The 22,012-nt window shown below is 42.0% G+C and overlaps 1 protein-coding gene across 1 annotated transcript; it reads right to left on the bottom strand.

Annotated features, from left to right (window-relative positions):
• Positions 1 to 200: 200 nt before the first annotated feature.
• Positions 201 to 21,663, bottom strand: LOC135523377 (annexin A4-like). Its single transcript, XM_064950008.1, has 15 exons — positions 21,554 to 21,663; positions 16,391 to 16,708; positions 14,919 to 14,950; positions 11,168 to 11,500; positions 9,748 to 9,835; positions 9,357 to 9,451; positions 7,853 to 7,966; positions 7,132 to 7,222; positions 6,288 to 6,367; positions 4,482 to 4,538; positions 4,220 to 4,313; positions 3,168 to 3,263; positions 2,620 to 2,678; positions 2,212 to 2,334; positions 201 to 1,989 (listed from the first exon to the last, which is right to left on the bottom strand). The coding sequence occupies exons 2-15, from the start codon at positions 16,698 to 16,700 to the stop codon at positions 1,930 to 1,932; spliced, it is 1,632 nt and encodes a 543-aa protein (XP_064806080.1). The 5' UTR covers positions 16,701 to 16,708; positions 21,554 to 21,663; the 3' UTR covers positions 201 to 1,929.
• Positions 21,664 to 22,012: the final 349 nt, after the last annotated feature.

Raw genomic sequence — 22,012 nt, 5'->3', positions numbered from 1 at the left:
ATTTTACGGGTTTCCTCCTATCCGCTCATCTGTCCCTTATGCCATAATGTGTACATCTTAATTGTCAGTAGAAACCACATTTGTTTAAGCATGAAAGCCAGCGCCCCCCCCCCAGGGCACTTGAAAGCGCAAACAGACTAGCACTCAGGCTATGATAATCTGTGTTATGAAGCACAAAAATCTCATTATTGAAACAGAAAATCATTGCCAGTCAAAATATTTTATTTTGACAGGAAGGACACCATTATAAGCCTGTGGGTGAGCATTACAACAACCAAATGATTGTAAACGTTAGTTACTACATGATAACGGCAGCCCTTTGGGCCATTGTGATAAGTTACAAATGTGGTATTAGCATATATTTTTTTATCATTTTCCAATTACAATGCCTCAGTGGAACCATTGTGTTCAAACTGCCGTCTACTGGCATGAACTTATACTATACAGTATGTGTTCTGGCTATACAGTATATACCTATGCAATGAATAAATCCTTAACAATATTGACAACAAATAATTAAATTTTTAAGTATTGGCAAATAGTTGTACAACGACTTTACATTGAAATTATATTAGAAATAGCAGTGAAAGATGAAATGAAAAAACAGAAATATTGACTTGCATGGAACTAAACAGCCTTCAAAACAGATGGTAAAACATGGAAAGAGTTGCATGCCGTAGAGGCTTTGGGTCTGCAGCATAAAAAAAGGCAACATTGTGTTCATATCTAGGAAACAACCAATGGAAAACGGCCTACATTATTAGAAGGTGTCAATAAGAAGAAAGAAACACCAGTGTTGTGTGGTGATATTTAATTATCATTGGCTTTCATTCGAAATTAAACAAGTTGCTAATTTGCATAGAATATAGCAGTCAGCAATAAAGCTATAATAACCAACTTTTTTTTATTTTTATATCTTAAGTATCTAAATATCCTAAAATATTTGCACGTATTGACACAAGCCCAGAAATATTGATATACATTTAGTATTTGGCAGTTAGCTAATATAATAATTTGTCAATTATAGTACTGCATTGTTTTTTAATGGCATTATCCTGATCGTATGAAATATGATTACACATATCACGATACAATAAAAACCTTTGAAAATGAATCAAGACTATATAATAACAATAATGGATTGCATATGCAGCAAATGAAGTCATTTTCCTACATACATCACCCAGCACATTATGGCGCGAGACACAAATTTGGCAAAACAAAACTACATACATCACCCAGCACATTATGGCGCGAGACACAAATTTGCCAAAACAAAACTACATACATCACCCAGCACATTATGGCGCAAGACACAAATTTGGCAAAACAAAACTACATACATCACCCAGCACATTATGGCGCGAGACACAAATTTGGCAAAACAAAACTACATACATCACGCAGCACATTATGGCACGAGACACAAATTTGGCAAAACAAAACTACATACATCACAGGTTGATTTGGATCCTGTCTGTTACATTCTCATGGACTACTACACTTATAGAATTAGAATGAGTAGAACGGCCATAGCACTTATGATTCTATGGTTCTCATTCTGATTCTATGGTTCTCATTCTGATTCTATGGTTCCCATTCTGATTCTATGGTTCCCATTCTGATTCTATGGTTCTCATTCTGATTCTATGGTTCTCATTCTGATTCTATGGTTCTCATTCTGATTCTATGGTTCCCATTCTGATTCTATGGTTCTCATTCTGATTCTATGGTTCTCATTCTGATTCTATGGTTCTCATTCTGATTCTATGGTTCTCATTCTGATTCTATGGTTCTCATTCTGATTCTATGGTTCTCATTCTGATTCTATGGTTCCCATTCTGATTCTATGGTTCCCATTCTGATTCTATGGTTCTCATTCTATGGCGTCACTGTCTTGATTGATATACGGGATTCCTTCATATCTCTCTAATCACTTCCTCCACACAGCTTCAGCAGCAGCTTCTGGTAGTCCCCAGAGGTATCACCCTATCAGATGAAAAAGTAAAATTAAAAGCACATACAAGTAACAGCATATTAAAAACAGACTCATTTTCCATCAGACAAACCAAGAAATTATAATTTACTTGTGAATTATTATTCAATAATTGACATAAATTTTGGCAGCAATCTACCTCCATAGCATAAAAGCAGTGGATTGATTCCAACAATAGAACTTTAGCATAGTGATTATTTGTGTAAGGTACATACAGAGATGGCGGTGTACAGTGATTTCCCGTAGGTCTTCTGGTATGCCTGTCTGATGTCCAGCATGTCTACCTCGGAGCGAGTCACCATGACCCGAATCAGAGTCCTGTCCTTGGTCCCAGCCCCCTAGGGACAACACATAGCACAGACTGGTTAGTCATCAGTAAGTGCTAGGCATGAAACATGGCTTGTGGTTGCCGTCACTATGGTGTCTAAATGTGTGTGTGTGTCAAAATACAATATGTCTAAAACACTATAGTGCTAGAAACTACAGGACATGTCTCAGGGCTACACTTAAACACGGTTAGACATTTTCATCAGCGGAGTCACAGAGTGTGTGGAGTGCGTAGGGTAAGAGTGCCCGCGGTCGGAGTAAGAGCACAGTCAGATGTGAAAGCCTTTCTTTCTTACCGCCATGGACTTGTGAAGCCTCTCTGCAAAGTATTCAGGAGTGTTCCTGATGCATTTCACTGGAACATAACAAGACAAGGCTTTAGCTCATAGAGAAGAAAAACAGGACTAACCTTACTAAATCGGTTGAGTCACAAATGCCGCCCCATTCCCTGTATAGAGCCCTATGGATCCTGGGCAAAAGTAGTGCACTTGATAAGAAATGGGGTGCCATTTGGGATGCAGACACTGTAATATGAAACCAATTCAAATCAGATCCTCAATCACCTGATTCAAATCAGATCCTCAATCACCTGATTCAAATCAGATCCTCAATCACCTGATTCAAATCAGATCCTCAATCACCTGATTCTAAACATTCAACAGCTATGGGATCTCAGATCCCAAAAGTGATAGTTACTGAACTTTGAGAATAAGTCACACATTGTTCTCTCCTTGCAGTGACCAGCTGGTTATTACAGACACTGTGCTCTCCATGCAGTGACCAGCTGGTAATTACTGACACTGTGCTCTCCTTGCAGTGACCAGCTGGTTATTACTGAACTTACCCACAGCCACCATGCCATCCTCCACGTTTCCAGACATCTCCCTGCAGATGCTCTTCACAATGTCTCTACCACTCATCTGCTGGTACTCATTGAACACTAGCAGAAACAAGAACCATAGGGCAAGGGTTGTTATAACCTCGTCATAAGGTTGTTATAACATGCTAACGAAACCACAGGCAATATTGTTATAACTATAGGCAGGGTTGTTATAACCACATGGTAAGGTTATAACTATAGGCAGGGTTGTTATAACTATAGGCAGGGTTGTTATAACCACATGGTAAGGTTATAACTATAGGCAGGGTTGTTATAACCACATGGTAAGGTTATAACTATAGGCAGGGTTGTTATAACCACATGGTAAGGTTATAACTATAGGCAGGGTTGTTATAACCACATGGGAAGGTTATAACTATAGGCAGGGTTGTTATAACCACGTAATATGGGTTATAATACACTAATGAGCCATAGGCAGGGTTGTTATGACTTCGGTTAATCACATAAATAAACCTAATTAAATATGTTTGTAGAAATAGTGTTGAGATAATATAGACATATACTGTACTGTCATAACAGTATACTAGTATAAGGAACTACAACCCTTTGAGAGAAACAGAACTGACTTGGTAATATAAACACAGTGCAGTATGATTACCTACCTGCTCTCAGGTGGGGATTACTACTGGAACACAGTATGATTACCTACCTGCTCTCAGGTAACACAGTATGATTACCTACCTGCTCTCAGGTGGGGATTACAACTGGAACACAGTATGATTACCTACCTGCTCTCAGGTGGGGATTACAACTGGAACACAGTATGATTACCTACCTGCTCTCAGGTGGGGTCTGCTCCTGGAACACAGTATGATTACCTACCTGCTCTCAGGTGGGGTCTGCTCCTGGAACACAGTATGATTACCTACCTGCTCTCAGGTGGGGTCTGCTCCTGGAACACAGTATGATTACCTACCTGCTCTCAGGTAACACAGTATGATTACCTACCTGCTCTCAGGTGGGGTCTGCTCCTGGAACACAGTATGGTTACCTACCTGCTCTCAGGTGGGGTCTGCTCCTGGAACACAGTATGGCGTTGAACTGGGACTCATCCGTCCCCACTTTGTTCTCCCCGGCAGCATACAGTTTCTAACACACAACATAAAATGATCAGTTTCTAACACAAAGATAAAAGATCATAGATAATGCCCACTTTCCTGTTATCCTACAGGGTATATAGACAGTATTGTGGCATCAGATACATCTTTAAAACAGTAACTTTTCTATGATATTACCAGAACAAGAAACAGTGTTCACCTGAGCATCCTGTTTGGCCATGTTGATGTCCACTTGTTCCCTCTCGTCTCGATTTCCCTACAAACAGGAAGTGAAGAATTGGTTTACAACAAAAAGGATTGGACGAGTCTCAAATAACGCCTTATATAGTGCACTACGTTTGACCAGAGCCTTGGGACGAGTCTCTAATAACACCCTATATAGTGCACTACGTTTGACCAGAGCCTTGGGACGAGTCTCTAATAACACCCTATATAGTGCACTACGTTTGACCAGAGCCTTGGGACGAGTCTCTAACAACACCCTATATAGTGAGTCTCTAATAACACCCTATATAGTGCACTACGTTTGACCAGAGCCTTGGGACGAGTTGACCAGAGCCTTGGGACGAGTCTCTAACAACACCCTATATAGTGCACACGTTTGACCAGAGCCTTGGGACGAGTCTCTAATAACACCCTATAGTGCACTACGTTTGACCAGAGCCTTGGGACGAGTCTCTAATAACACCCTATATAGTGCACTACGTTTGACCAGAGCCTTGGGACGAGTCTCTAATAACACCCTATATAGTGCACTACGTTTGACCAGAGCCTTGGGACGAGTCTCTAATAACACCCTATATAGTGCACTACGTTTGACCAGAGCCTTGGGACGAGTCTCTAATAACACCCTATATACTAGTGCACCTTGTTTGACCAGAGCCTTGGGACGAGCCTCTAATAACACCCTATATAGTGCACTACGTTTGACCAGAGCCTTGGGACGAGTCTCTAATAACACCCTATATAGTGCACTACGTTTGACCAGAGCCTTGGGACGAGTCTCTAAGAGCCTTGGGAACACCCTATATAGTGGGACACTCTACGTGCACTTTGACCAGAGCCTTGGGACGAGTCTCTAATAACACCCTATATAGTGCACTTGGGACGAGTCTCTAGTGCAATACGTTTGACCAGAGCCTTGGGACGAGTCTCTAATAACACCCTATATAGTGCAATACGTTTGACCAGAGCCTTGGGACGAGTCTCTAATAACACCCTATATAGTGCACTACGTTTGACCAGAGCCTTGGGACGAGTCTCTAATAACACCCTATATAGTGCACTACGTCTGACCAGAGCCTTGGGACGAGTCTCTAAGAACACCCTTGGCCACTACGACCAGAGCCTTGGGATGCAGAATAACACCCTATATAGTGCACTACGTTTGACCAGAGCCTTGGGATGCAGATGATATTATTCCATAGTGGGGGGGGGGGGGAATTCTGGAAAACCCTGACAAATGATTAACAGCCGAGTACTAGTATCTTGGAATGAATTTTAGGCAAGGAAACTGTAAACTTATCCTCCCCAATTGCTGTAATTTCTTCCATAAAACTTGAAATGGAATCTTTATAGTAGTTCTTACTTCCTGACTCAAGAGTGTACGTCTCAATTGGCACCCTATGCCCGGGGTCCATAGGGCTCTGGTCAAAAGTAGTGCACTATGTAGGGAATAGGTTGCCATTTGGGGCGTACTCCCAGAAAGGAAGTGGCTACAGTAGATGTTTACCTTGAGGGCGATAGCAGTTTAATACAAGTATTTTGTTTCCTGAGTCTTTTTAATCTTAGCATTTCAGAATTGTTAACAAAAGTTGAGGATAATAATATTTGCAGCCATCAGATATCCAATGGAAATACCAAGAGGCACCAACGATGTCGAGTCCTAGGGAAGTTCCACTAATTAAATCAGCTTAAGCCTTCACTTTCAAAGCTCAATGATAGCGATTAATAGCATGTCAAATCAACATGTTAAAAACCATTTTAAAAACACATCAACAGTTACCTGACAGAGGGAGACGAGGAGTCTACGGAAGTGTCCTGATGTGTCATTAATGATGGCATCCTCCAGTTTCTTACCATACTCTGAAACACAGCATTTACATGATACCTCTGAAACACAGCATTTACATGATACTCTGAAACACAGCATTTACATGATACCCTGAAACACAGCATTTACATGATACCCTGAATGAAACAGCATTTCAGCCCTACCCTGAATGAAACAACATTTCAGCCCTACCCTGAATGAAACAACATTTCAGCCCTACCCTGAATGAAACAACATTTCAGCCCTACCCTGAATGAAACAACATTTCAGCCCTACCCTGAATGAAACTGCATTTCAGTCCTACCCTGAATGAAACAACATTTCAGCCCTACCCTGAATGAAACTGCATTTCAGCCCTACCTGAACTGCATTTCAGCCCTACCCTGAATGAAACAACATTTCAGCCCTACCCTGAATGAAACAACATTTCAGCCCTACCCTGAATGAAACAACATTTCAGCCCTACCCTGAATGAAACAACATTTCAGCCCTACCCTGAATGAAACAGCATTTCAGCCCTACCCTGAATGAAACAACATTTCAGCCCTACCCTGAAACAAACTGCATTTCAGCCCTACCCTGAAACACAATGCATTTCAGATCATCATAAAAGTAAATGTGTCTTGCTGCCTTCCCAACACACAACCCGGTCAAGATGTATCAACATAGCTGTGACACATTTACTTGTATGACGAACTGGCAATGCTTTGCGTCTCACGAGTATCAACTGAAAATGCTGCGCGTTTCAGAATATGAATGAAATACTGTGCGTTTCGGGAGTAGGCCAGACACCTACCGTTTTTGTACATTTGATTAATTTCTCTGATTTCTGCATTGGAGCGAGACGATAGGATCTCAATCAGACAGGCTTCATCAGTACCAGCACCCTGTACAGAGAACAAAACAGGTTATACATGTCACAAGTAAAAACATTTACTCAAATCGAATGGCTAAGAATCATCTTGAAGATAAGAACAGTTATTGTTCAGGTATACTACGATCAAAAGCAACATTTTCTTGATACAGTAACTACGGCTATTTAAATTGATTTTTGTACAAAACGTTAAAAAAAAAACAGTCCTAAGTGGGGCGAACTTAGAACTTCTAATGAACATGACCCCCCCAGGTGTAGAGAAGAATGAATAAAAGATGCAATGTATGATGAGCAATGAACAACTCACGCCTCCAACATGCCTGACTTTTGTCTTTTTTTTTTTTTTAAATGGAGCTTTTCTCTCTGTTCCTTACTGAGATGACTCACTAAAAGAGACCCCAACGAAAAGGTGCCTGCTATAAAGACAATCTGGGTTGTGTTCAGTAGGAAGAATTTTTTTTTTTTTTTTAAACAGTCCTAAGTGGAGCGGTTACTATCAGAACTTGTCCAATAATATAAGACCTTCTACTGAACATGACCCCCCCAAGGTGTAGAGAAGAATGAATAAAAGCCCAAGAACTTCTACTGAACATGACCCCCCCCCCCCCCAGTGTGGAGAAGAATGAATAAAAGCCCAACGAACCACTATGGCTTCTTTGAGTTGAGATGTATCAAACTTGGCTGGCGTCTGCAACATGGCAATAGCCAGCTTCTCAAAGTTCCCAGTGAGCTCAGACTTTAGATCGTGGAATAAATCCTGTGGAATAGAAGATTGCGTAGGAGGTCAACTCAAGATACAGTGTGTATCCCTAAAAATGGCACCCTATTTCTCTTTATAGTGCACTTCTTTTAAACCAGAGACTTGAGCAAGGCACTTCCACAACAACTGCTCCACGGCGCCCAGTGTGGCAGTCCACTGCTATATCCTGAATACATAAATATATACAATACCGGTCAAAATATTTGGGGTCACTTAGAAATGTCCTCGTTTTTTGAAAGAAAAGCAAACATTTTTAACCATTAAAATAACATCAAATCGATCAGAAATACAGTGTAGACATTGTTAATGTTGTAAATGACTATTGTAGCTGGAAACGGCTGATTATTTTATGGAATATCTACATAGATGTACAGAGGCCCATTATCAGCAACCATCACTCCTGTGTTCCAATGTCACGTTGTGTTCGCTAATCCAAGTTTATCATTTTAAAAGGCTAATTGATCATTATAAAACCCTTTTGCAATTATGTTAGCACAGCTGAAAACTGCTGTTCTGATTAAAGAAGCAATAAAACTGGCCTTCTTTAGACTAGCTCAGTATCTGGAGAATTAGCATTTTGGGTTCAATTGCAGGCACAAAATGTCCAGAAACACAGAACTTTCTTCTGAAACTCGTCAGTCTATTCTTGTTCTGAGAAATTAAGACTATTCCATGCGAGAAATTGCCAAGAAACTGAAGATCTCGTACAATACTGTGTACTACTCCCTTCACAGAACAGCACAAACTGGCTCAAACCAGAATAGAAAGAGGAGTGGGAGGCCCCGGTGCACAACTGAGCAAGAGGACAAGTACAATAAAGTGTCTAGTTTGAAAAACAGACACCTCACAAGTCCTCAACTGGCAGCTTCATTAAACAGGACCCGCAAAACACCAGTCTCAACGTCAACAGTGAAGAGGCGACTCTGAGATGCTGGCCTTCTAGGCAGAGTTGCAAAGAAAAAGCCATATCTCAGACTGGCCAATAAAAATAAAAGATTAAGATGGGCAAAAGAACACAGACACTGGACAGAGGAACTCTGCCAAGAAGGCCAGCATCCCAGAGTCACCTCTTCACCGTTGACGTTGAGACTGGTGTTTTGCGGGTCCTGTGTAGATATTCTCATCACAAATCATCTGTTTCCAGCTACAATAGTCATTTACAACATTACAATGTCTACACTGTATTTCTGATCAATTTGATGTTATTTTAAATGGACAACCCCAAAGGTTTGAACGGTTTTGTATGTATGTCTTTCAGAGGGGTTAGGATAAAGCTGAATATCTTTTGTCCAATTGGATGAATAGTGAGGTGATCTTTATCTGGTGTTCGTTGAACTCCAACAATACAGGAAACCACACAAGGTCATTACTGTAGTGTAAACCTCACCTTCCCATAAGTGGTTTTGTAGGCTGCTACCATTGGAACCCTCTGCTTGTTTGAGCGGCTCCCGAGAATCTCAATTATAGCTGCCTCATCCGTGCCTGTTGAAAATACACCTATTAATATTATTGTCACCAGTTTAACTAAGAGTAAATTGAATGTTTATCACTAAATAATATGTTCTTAATTGTAGAATATTCTACACATGCAAATCTAGCCATAGAAAGTTTATATTTTTTTATAGAAGATTTACAGAATCAAATAAAATAACTGTATTTTTTTTCCAGAAGGAACTTCAGTTAAATAACGTGTTATTAAATTTTGTACTAAATCTCATTAACTCCTACATACATATATACATGATATAAGTGAATGTGTGTCATGATGAAGTACTGACCAAAGCCCTTCATGGCCTTGCGGAGGACTTCCACATCCCTCAGAGGGTCAGCGCCTGGATAGTCCTTAATAACACCCCTATAGCCTCTCTAATGACAAATACAGGAAAATACTGACACTGAAGCAAGCAAATACTGAAACTGAAGAATAGAAATACTGAAACTAAAGAATAGAAATACTGAAACTGAAGAATAGAAATACTGAAACTGAAGAATAGAAATACTGAAACTAAAGAATAGAAATACTGAAACTAAAGAATAGAAATACTGAAACTGAAGAATAGAAATACTGAAACTAAAGAATAGAAATACTGAAACTGAAGAATAGAAATACTGAAACTGAAGAATAGAAATACTGAAACTGAAGAATAGAAATACTGAAACTGAAGAATAGAAATACTGAAACTGAAGAATAGAAATACTGAAACTGAAGAATAGAAGTACTGAAACTGAAGAATAGAAATACTGAAACTGAAGAATAGAAATACTGAAACTAAAGAATAGAAATACTGAAACTAAAGAATAGAAATACTGAAACTGAAGAATAGAAATACTGAAACTGAAGAATAGAAATACTGAAACTGAAGAATAGAAATACTGAAACTGAAGAATAGAAGTACTGAAACTGAAGAATAGAAATACTGAAACTGAAGAATAGAAGTACTGAAACTGAAGAATAGAAATACTGAAACTGAAGAATAGAAATACTGAAACTAAAGAATAGAAATACTGAAACTGAAGAATAGAAATACTGAAACTGAAGAATAGAAATACTGAAACTGAAGAATAGAAATACTGAAACTGAAGAATAGAAATACTGAAACTGAAGAATAGAAATACTGAAACTGAAGAATAGAAATACTGAAACTGAAGAATAGAAATACTGAAACTGAAGAATAGAAATACTGAAACTGAAGAATAGAAATACTGAAACTGAAGAATAGAAATACTGAAACTGAAGAATAGAAATACCGAAACTGAAGAATAGAAATACCGAAACTGAAGAATAGAAGTACTGAAACTGAAGAATAGAAGTACTGAAACTGAAGAATAGAAATACTGAAACTGAAGAATAGAAATACTGAAACTGAAGAATAGAAATACTCAAACTGAAGAATAGAAATACTGAAACTGAAGAATAGAAATACTGAAACTAAAGAATAGAAATACTGAAACTAAAGAATAGAAATACTGAAACTAAAGAATAGAAATACTGAAACTGAAGAATAGAAATACTGAAACTGAAGAATAGAAATACTGAAACTGAAGAATAGAAACTGAAACTGAAGAATAGAAATACTGAAAGAAGGAAACACTTTGTAAAGTAAATTTGGAAATAAAAAAACCTTTGTAAATAAATGTAACACTGAGTAATTGGTTGAGGATTTAACGTTAAAGACAACAACATAGAGAGATTCTCACGTTGATGGCAGGTGAATAAGGAGTAGCAGGAACACCACCTCCATATCCTGGCATGGAAGGGTTGGTGGCCGGGGCACCACCAGGGTAGCCAGGCATGGGCTGCTGTCCTGGGGCAGGACCGCCCGGGTACCCCTGGGGTTGACCTGGGGCAGGACCGCCCGGGTACCCCTGGGGTTGACCTGGGGCAGGACCGCCTGGGTACCCCTGGGGTTGACCTGGGGCAGGACCGCCTGGGTAGCCCTGGGGTTGACCTGGGGCAGGACCGCCTGGGTACCCCTGGGGTTGACCTGGGGCAGGACAGCCTGGGTAGCCCTGGGGCATACCTCCACCTGGCTGGAGGAAAAGGGGAGTTGATTAGCTGGGATCACGTTACTGACTCTGGCATTGTGCCCAGATGCCACCCTATTCCCGACATAGTGCACTACATTAGACCAGAGGAGTGAGCAGGCAGGTACTAGGGATAAAGGAGTGAGCAGGCAGGTACTGGGGATAGAGGAGTGAGCAGGCAGGTACTAGGGATAGAGGAGTGAGCAGGCAGGTACTAGGGATAGAGGAGTGAACAGGCAGGTACTAGGGATAGAGGAGTGAACAGGCAGGTCCTAGGGATAGAGGAGTGAGCAGGCAGGTACTACAGTAGGGATGGAGGAGTGAGCAGGCAGGTACTAGGGATAGAGGAGTGAGCAGGCAGGTACTACAGTAGGGATGGAGGAGTGAGCAGGCAGGTACTAGGGATAGAGGAGTGAGCAGGCAGGTACTAGGGATAGAGGAGTGAACAGGCAGGTACTAGGGATAGAGGAGTGAGCAGGCAGGTACTAGGGATAGAGGAGTGAGCAGGCAGGTACTAGGGATAGAGGAGTGAGCTGGCAGGTACTAGGGATAGAGGAGTGAACAGGCAGGTACTAGGGATAGAGGAGTGAGCATGCGGGTTTGGGCAGAAGAGATGTGGTCGTTGTTTGTCTGTAAGTTTGTATCTGGTGTTGGGGGGAAAAAACTGCAAACTGAAATATATATATTTTACAGGAATAGTGTGTCATTTGAGACGTATAGCAGACTCCACGTGTTACAGGGAGTGGAGATGACGTATAGCAGACTCCACGTGTTACAGGGAGTGGAGATGACGTTAGGAGACTCCACGTGTTACAGGGAGTGGAGATGACGTATAGGAGACTCCACGTGTTACAGGGAGTGGAGATGACGTTAACAGACTCCACGTGTTACAGGGAGTGGAGATGACGTTAACAGACTCCACGTGTTACAGGGAGTGGAGATGACGTTAACAGACTCCACGTGTTACAGGGAGTGGAGATGACGTATAACAGACTCCACGTGTTACAGGGAGTGGAGATGACGTATAGCAGACTCCACGTGTTACAGGGAGTGGAGATGACGTTAACAGACTCCACGTGTTACAGGGAGTGGAGATGACGTGGAGACTCCACGTGTTACAGGGAGTGGAGATGACGATGACTCCACGTGTTACAGGATAGACTCCACGTGTTACAGGGAGTGGAGATGACGTTAACAGACTCCACGTGTTACAGGGAGTGGAGATGACGTTAACAGACTCCACGTGTTACAGGGAGTGGAGATGACGTTAACAGACTCCACGTGTTACAGGGAGTGGAGATGACGTATAACAGACTCCACGTGTTACAGGGAGTGGAGATGACGTTAACAGACTCCACGTGTTACAGGGAGTGGAGATGACGTTAACAGACACCACATGTTACAGGGAGTGGAGATGACGTATAGGAGACTCCACGTGTTACAGGGAGTGGAGATGACGTATAGGAGACTCCACGTGTTACAGGGAGTGGAGATGACGTTAACAGACTCCACGTGTTACAGGGAGTGGAGATGACGTTAACAGACTCCACGTGTTACAGGGAGTGGAGATGACGTGAACAGACTCCACGTGTTACAGGGAGAGGAGATGACGTTAACAGACACCACGTGTTACAGGGAGTGGAGATGACGTATAGCAGACTCCACGTGTTACAGGGAGTGGAGATGACGTTAACAGACCCCACGTGTTACAGGGAGTGGAGATGACGTATAGGAGACTCCACGTGTTACAGGGGGGAGATGACGTTAACAGACTCCACGTGTTACAGGGAGTGGAGATGACGTATAGGAGACTCCAGACAGGGGAGATGACCAGACTCCACGTGTTACAGGGAGTGGAGATGACGTATAGGAGACTCCACGTGTTACAGGGAGTGGAGATGACGTTAACAGACTCCACGTGTTACAGGGAGTGGAGATGACGTGACTCCACGTGTTACAGGGAGTGGAGATGACTCCACGTGTTACAGGGAGTGGAGATGACGTTAACAGACTCCACGTGTTACAGGGAGTGGAGATGACGTTAACAGACTCCACGTGTTACAGGGAGTGGAGATGACGTATGACTCCACGTGTTACAGGGAGTGGAGATGACTCCACGTGTTACAGGGAGTGGAGATGACGTATAACAGACTCCACGTGTTACAGGGAGTGGAGATGACGTTAACAAACTCCACGTGTTACAGGGAGTGGAGATGACGTTAACAGACACCACGTGTTACAGTGAGTGGAGATGACGTTAACAAACTCCACGTGTTACAGGGAGTGGAGATGACGTTAGCAGACTCCACGTGTTACGTAGGGAGTGGAGATGACGTTAACAGACTCCACGTGTTACAGGGAGTGGAGATGAGGGAGTGGAGATGACAGTGGAGATGAACAGACTCCACGTGTTACAGGGAGTGGAGATGACGTATAACAGACTGTTACACGTGTTACAGGGAGTGGAGATGACGTTAACAGACTCCACGTGTTACAGGGAGTGGAGATGACGTAAAACAGACTCCACGTGTTACAGGGAGTGGAGATGACGTTTACAGACTCCACGTGTTACAGGGAGTGGAGATGACGAGACTGACGGGAGTGGAGATGACGTTAGACTCCACGTGTTACAGGGAGTGGAGATGACGTTAACAGACTCCACGTGTTACAGGGAGTGGAGATGACGTGTTAAGGGAGTGGAGACTCCACGTGTTACAGGGAGTGGAGATGACGTTAACAGACTCCACGTGTTACAGGGAGTGGAGATGACGTTAACAGACTCCACGTGTTACAGGGAGTGGAGATGACGTTAACAGACTCCACGTGTTACAGGGAGTGGAGATGACGTTAACAGACTCCACGTGTTACAGGGAGTGGAGATGACGTTAACAGACTCCACGTGTTACAGGGAGTGGAGATGACGTTAACAGACTCCACGTGTTACAGGGAGTGGAGATGACGTTAACAGACTCCACGTGTTACAGGGAGTGGAGATGACGTATAACAGACTCCACGTGTTACAGGGAGTGGAGATGACGTATAACAGACTCCACGTGTTACAGGGAGTGGAGATGACGTATAACAGACTCCACGTGTTACAGGGAGTGGAGATGACGTTAACAGACTCCACGTGTTACAGGGAGTGGAGATGACGTATAACAGACTCCACGTGTTACAGGGAGTGGAGATGACGTTAACAGACTCCACGTGTTACAGGGAGTGGAGATGACGTTAACAGACCCCACGTGTTACAGGGAGTGGAGATGACGTGTAACAGACTCCACGTGTTACAGGGAGTGGAGATGACGTTAACAGACTCCACGTGTTACAGGGAGTGGAGATGACGTGGTAGATGGAGCCAGCTGTTTTAGAGGCAGTAAGGATGTTGGTCATGACTTGGTGTAAGATAATAAGTTATATTTACCATTCCACCAGCAGGGGCTCCACCCCAACCACCTGGAGAACAAGCACAGCGAGTGGAGCATCTTTTAGTAGGTTTTAATACAGAAAACACAGGATAACTTCAAATATGGATCGTTTATCCAGTTCGGTGGTTTTTGAGAACATTTTAATTGTAACATTCTATAATAAAAAGCACATGTTCAACTTAATGAGGGGGAAAAATAACATTTTCCCATCTGAAGAGATTCAATTATAAAATAAAATAAAAATGACTATAGTAAATGCCAGATAAATGAACAGGGTTGAATGCAACTTAAATAAGCCATAAATCCAATTGAGACGAGGCGGAATGGAATATTTGCGTGTGTGCAACAGGGAGTGGCAATTGAATGCAAGCTTCACATGTGGAGGGGGTGTTCAAACACTTCTCGCCTGTCTATCTATGGATAACGGGTTTGACGTGTTTTGCTGAAGCCGCTCAGTTTTCCACCACAAAACACCAGAAAATGACCAAAAATAGAAGAACCAGATCACCTGCTTTTACGCTAGGATTTGACTATTAGATGTTCAATGTTTATTTTGGAAAAAAAAAAAAAAAAAAAAAAAAAAAAAAGTATGATTTTGTTTTGACCATATTAACACGAGTGCAGTTCATGTAACAGGTTTGACCTTAAGGTTTGACAGACGTAAATGATTCACTCATAAATAAATAATAATCATCTTCAGAAATGAAAGCAACAACAAAAAATAACTAGGGCTTTACAACGATGGTGAAACTTAAAGAGAAAATGTTATGGTTAAAATCTCTCTAGAAATCAGAGGGACACGTCAAATGAAAATTGCACACTACGTAACATATGTGCACCTCTCTCTCTCCCCCCCCTCCCCCTTTGAGTGCATCTTGCTAGCTGTCACTCAAATGATTAGGGGTTGAAGCTCATTGGTTGAACTCTAATTGCCAGGGGGCTGGCCCACGTGAGGGAAAAATGTAGGGAAAATAGCTCAGTACTGATTTCCAGAAAAACGAAGGATTTTGTGGCTAATTGAGGTAAAACAATAATTCTGCTCATACGATTATGCCTCAACACTTAGTAACTGCCACAGTTCCAGAGCACATCTTTAAAAGGCACTTCATTTAAAAAAGCCGTTTAAAATTCAATATGGAGGCAAAATGTTGTATTTTAAAATATCAGGGACACAAACGGCCACTCTCTTCATAGAACAACCCGTATACTGGACATTTGAATTTGAAAATGTATCCACAACCAGTGTGTGTCAAAGGTCACAGACCAGGGTCTCATCTCAGATTTCCTGTATACTAAAAAAACAAACACAAAAAAACACAACAAGCACACATTTGCACGACCATGAAAGCAAATAGCAATAACCTTGGAGTTGAGCTATGCCGGTGTTACTTAAAGGATTCTTTGGAATGGGGTGCTTATCGAGGTCATCGGGTCATCCAAAAACGCAATATATTAGCAATACCCTTACCTTGTGCTGGAGGCATGGAAGGATAGCCTCCGGCCTGGGGAGGGAAGCATCCCCCCTGAGGGAAACCTCCACCTTGTTGAAGGTAACCACCAGCCTGCTGGGAAGGATAGCCCCCGGCTTGGGGCGGGTAGCCCCCGGCCTGAGACGGGTAGCCCCCGGCCTGAGACGGGTAGCCCCCAGCCTGAGGCGGGTAGCCCCCAGTCTGTGGAGGGTAACCTCCAGCTTGGGGGGGATATGCACCTGGTTGTGGGGGGTAGCCACCTGTCTGGGTAGGGTAGCCACCGGAGGGAGGGTAACCAGGATAACTCATCTTTGGGACTTGAAAGAAAGAAAGCATTAGAAGTTAAGGCGTAAGTCTTTAAAAAACATATTTTAATGATATATATATATATATATATACACATTTATGAGATATATATATATACACACACATTGAGTGTACAAAACATTATGAGCACCTGCTCTTTCCATGACATAGACTGACTAAGTGAATCCAGGTGAAAGCTATGATCCCTTATGGTCACTTGTTAAATCCACTTCAAAATCAGTGTAGATGAAGGGGAGGAGACAGGTTAAAGAAAGCTTTTTAAGCCTTGAGACAATTGAGACATGGATTGTGTGTGTGTCTTTCAGAGGGTGAATGGACAAGATAAAATACTGAAGTGCCTTTTGAACAGGGTAGAATGTGCCTGGCACACCGAACTGCAACCGTTTTTCACACTCAACAGCATCCCGTGTGTATCGAGAATGGTCCACCACCCAAAGGACATCCAGCCAACTTGACACAACCGTGGCAAGCATTGGAGTCAACATGGGCCAGCATCCCTGTGGAACGCTTTCGACACCTTGTAGAGTTCATGGCCAGACGAATTGAGGCTATTTTGAGGGCAAACGGGGGTGCAACTAATGTTTTGTACACTCAGTGTGTTTGTGTGTGTGTGTGTGTGTACATACAGTGTACCAAGAACATATAGGGCCGGTATCCCAGACACAGATTGAGCCCAGTCCTGTAGAATCTCCATTGAAAATGCTTTTTTAAACCGGGACTAGGTTTAACCTCTGTTCAGGAAACTGGCCCACAGAGTTGATTGAACTACAATTCTAAAACCGTTTTGGTCGAATGGCCTTAAATCACCTGAACAAACAACAAACCCTGAAATTAAAACATGCTCTGGTTCACCATCATAGTCCGTGGACACGAGAGCATAGACCACCTACACCTCGCTACAGACCCATAGTCTTTTCCTATGTTTCAACGCACAAATAAAATGATAGACTATTACTAATAGCTAAATGCCTGCACGTGCGGAAAAGTATTGCTTGTGTCCAACATAATAGAATATACAGTCGCTAATGAAAGTCTACAAATCCCCTTTTGCTAAATCTTCAAATTTTGCTGCCTTAACATTTAATCCAGGAGAATAATAAATAACCTATTCCACATTTTCAATAAACACAAACTATAAACACAAAGATGATGTGTTGATTGCGTATGTCGTCAAATCCCAGAGGTAGTACTTGATACAGGAGAATCTTTGGTAGCCATGACAGCGGTGAATTAGAGTTTACTTCGCACAACTCTTAGTGCAACATTTATTTATTAGTTTTTTGTTGGGCTGTAAGGACATGACATCATACATACCCTCCCTAAAGGATCAGTTGAAGTATAATAACTGGAGAAATGCGCTGACCAAAACTCTGGTCAAACAATAGTGTAAAGCAGGGGTAGGCAATCATGGCCCTGGAGAACTAGAGACACTTCATGTTTTCCATGTGTGCTGACTTTAGGCAATCACTGAACTAATCCATTAACTCAGATGGTCAGGTGTGGTGATGAGTTGAAACAAAATGCTGAAGTACCGGAGATACTCCACAAACAGGGTTGTCTACTCCTGGTGTAAAGGCATAGTTCCCCATTCGGCTAAAAATATCCTGAAAGTATATTACAAAAGAAAAAAATCCTGGAAGATGAGGACTCGGTGAACTACGTGGAAGTACCATGGATGGATGAACGATAATGACTCTGGGTTCAATTGAACGAACGGGATACTATTACAACCTATTGACCAGTAATTTCATCACCAGGGGCCAAATCCACAAAGCGTCTCAGAGTAGAAAATCAGTCATAAGTGCTGAGAATAAAGACATTTTAACTCCTGCTCTTATGGGTAAAAAATAAAGACATTAACTCCTGCTCTTATGGGTAAAAAATAAAAGCTATGCATGAAGCCTTGAGTCATAACGAGTGTCATAACTGTCATGTTTTGGTCATTGATCTACACAAAATATTCCATCATGTCAAAGTGGAAAGAAAATTCTACAAATTAACAACTAAAATATAGTTGGTGCATAAGTATTCACCCCCTTCGTTGAGGCAAGAATAAATTAGTTCAGATGTAAGATTTGGCTTAACAAACGACAAAGTTATATGAACTCACTGGGTGTGAAATAGTAACTTCCTCTGTCCCCCAAACATACATATTTTAGTTCCCTCAGTCAAGTAGTGCATTTCTTTTTAATTTTTTTTTACATTTGACCCCCTTTTCTCCCAAATTTCGTGGTATCCAATTGTTTAGTGGCTACTATCTTGTCTCATCGCTACAACTCCCGTACGGGCTCGGGAGAAATGAAGGTTGAAAGTCATGCGTCCTCCGACAGACAACCCAACCAAGCCGCACTGCTTCTTAACACAGCGCGCTTCCAACCCGGAAGCCAGCTGCACCAATGTGTCGGAGGAAACACCGTGCACCTGGCAACCTTGGTTAGCGCGCACTGCACCCGGCCCACCACAGGAGTCGCTGGTGCGCAATGAGACAAGGATATCCCTACCGGCCAAACCCTCCCTAACCCGGACGACGCTAGGCCAATTGTGCGTCGCCCCACGGACCTCCCGGTCGCGGCCGGCTGTGACAGAGCCTGGGCGCGAACCCAGATTTTCTGGTGGCACAGCCCTAGACCACTGCCCCACCCGGGAGGCAAGTAGTGCATTTCAAACACCATGTTGTGCTGCTACCATGTGTTGTCATGTTGTGTTGCTACCATGCTGTGTTGTCATGCGTTGCTGCCATGCTATGTTGTGGTCTTAGGTCTCTCTTTATGTAGTGTTGTGTTGTCTATCTTGTTGTGATGTGTGTTTTGTCCTATATTTTTTGATTTAATTCATTTATATTTTTAATCCCAGCCCCAAACACCGCAGGAGGCCTTTTGGTAGGCCGTCATTGTAAATAAGAATTTGTTCTTAACTGACTTGCCTAGTTAAATAAAGGTTTAAATAAAAATAACAATAATAACAAGTCAGATATTGAATATCTCTTTAAGCATGGTCAAGTTAATAATGATGTTGTGGATTATGTATTAAACACCCAGATACATCAAAGATGCAGGCGTCCTTCTGAACTGAGCTGCAAGACAGGAAGGAAACTGCTCAGGGATTTCACCATGAGGCCATTGGTCATTTTAAAACGGCTACAGAGTTCAATGGCTGTGATGGGAGAAAACGGAGGATGGATCAACAACATCGTAGTGACTCCACAATAATGACCTAAATGACAGAGTGAAAAGAAGAATACAAATATACAGAATAAAAATATTCCAAAATACATTTGTTTTCCCCTTCGGTGTGTGTACTTTACTGCATTTATATTTGGGATATCGCTTTTCAACAGTAAAAGTTAAATGGCCGGAGGACGTCTTTAACATAATGTTAAAACCTACTCTGAGCTGGGAGTTTTTGTTGTCTTAAAACAGGTTTACATCAACACTCCTTTGAGACACTCCTTGGACTGGTTAACCAAGACTGAGCAATTTAACAAGTAACATATGAAGGGCGACTGGGTGTCCCCTACCCTACAGCACGCCCTCTCGCATCGTCACACATTCCAGCATCTCCATGGGATCTACCCGTAACATCGATTTATCGGAATAAACAGACCAGTACAGCCTAAAGCAAAGATTAAGGTGCAGTTGCCCTGCTCTGTCATCGACTGACATATTTCTACAACATATGGGGCGTGTTCCTCTGCCCAGGCGTTGCTGATGCCTGCCATATTTTACAACGCCTGGATTTGGTATTTTACATACCATCTAACCACATTATACGTTAAAACAGTCCATCGATGACACGGCACACAACAATTGGTTGACGCAAGCAACATCTGAGCAGGGTAACGCAACAACGACGTGGTTATGGTGCTTTCACGACAACTGGAAACTTTCGGGGGGAAAAAAAAACGGACGGAAAGTCAGAGCTCTAGAAATATGACCAAGTTTTGAATCCCCCCCCCCACCCCAGAGTTCCCAGTTGTCTTGAACACACTGAAGTCAGAAGTGGGATATTTCCCGAGTTCCCAGTTGTTTTGAACGTGGCATCTGCTAATACCTAAAAATACCTATCCAGGCCGTTGTAAGATCTGTCAGGGTTCAGCAACGCCTGGGCAGAGGATCGCCCCATAAGGACACTCATTGCTCCAGAACTAGCGTCGAACACAAGAAATTGATCCGTCAATAGGCTCCTTTGATTTGAACGCTACAAAAGAACACCACAACGCTAGTAATTCCCTACTCCAGTAAAACAACGTGATTAAGGCTACATTCGGAGTGCTACAATGTAACCTTCCAGCCAACCAGCATCGGTGGTCTCACATGTTTCGTGTGTCCCTTTCACTGCTGAATTTTTTTTTTTATAATATATACATACATACATACATACACACACTAGGCTACACTGAAGCTGTTACATAATATTACAATCTAGCCTTCCAAGATGTCACATTGTAGCTAATTACACATCCTTGAATTTGAGACAAAATGGCAGTTTGAGATTAAAGTAATTTAGAGCGTACTTAAAATCTGGTCGATTTGCCCTTAATGCAGGATAGTAATAATAAGAAAACAATTGTAGACTACAAAATTATAACAATTAAACAGTGACCAATAACTAGACCCAGGTTCGTTCACAAATAAGAGCGATTTTAAATGGCGATTGTTAGATGTAGTAACGAGATGCGGATATGCGAACGGCTTCGCATACATGATATAAATAAAGACATTTAGAAGTTTAAACCTGCACACAATTCTAGGACATGTCGGGTTGGCTTAGATCTGTATAAAACCTAACATTGAAGAATTATAACCCTTTTCAAAGCAAAATAACTTGTGTCTTACTTGTTTCTGACGCTCGGGAATATTGAAGGGAAGCGATTGAATCAGGAAGAGTTTAAAGATGGTTGCGCAGTGTAGTTGTGGGTGGGTTCTGTTCTTGATTTCAGCCCTGTTTCCACCAGAGGTTTCCACTGTGTTGGCAACAACCTTTGCATAGAACAAACAGTCAAGTCATTCACTTTGAGTCAAATACAACAACAACAACAAAAAATGCGTTGAAAGGTTTATAGTCTAATCACAGTCTAGACATGAATTTGTCTATAGGCTTCTTTTTAATGTATGCCTATAGAGGCCTTATGTTTCAGTGTTTTGAAATGTAAATGAATACGTGGGCCTTGCAGTACAGAAATGGTCAGACACAGTTAGGTCTAATGACCTATGAATTGCATGTATTTTCTTTGGGAATTTATAGAAACAAATATGGATATGTCGGTTCACACAGTTACTTAGATATGTTAATTT

Source organism: Oncorhynchus masou, chromosome 31, assembly GCF_036934945.1.
Source record: "Oncorhynchus masou masou isolate Uvic2021 chromosome 31, UVic_Omas_1.1, whole genome shotgun sequence".
Classification (NCBI taxonomy): domain Eukaryota; kingdom Metazoa; phylum Chordata; class Actinopteri; order Salmoniformes; family Salmonidae; genus Oncorhynchus; species Oncorhynchus masou.
This window is presented reverse-complemented; position numbering and strand designations above follow the sequence as displayed.

Excerpts from the sequence above, each read along its gene's own strand:
- LOC135523377 (XM_064950008.1), bottom strand. The coding sequence starts at position 16,700 with ATGAGTTATCCTGGTTACCCTCCCTCCGGTGGCTACCCTACCCAGACA. Across the intron at positions 11,501-14,918 it reads GAGCCCCTGCTGGTGGAATG|CCAGGTGGAGGTATGCCCCA; the intron begins GTAAATATAACT and ends CTTTTCCTCCAG. Across the intron at positions 6,368-7,131 it reads TAATCAAATGTACAAAAACG|AGTATGGTAAGAAACTGGAG; the intron begins GTAGGTGTCTGG and ends GCTGTGTTTCAG.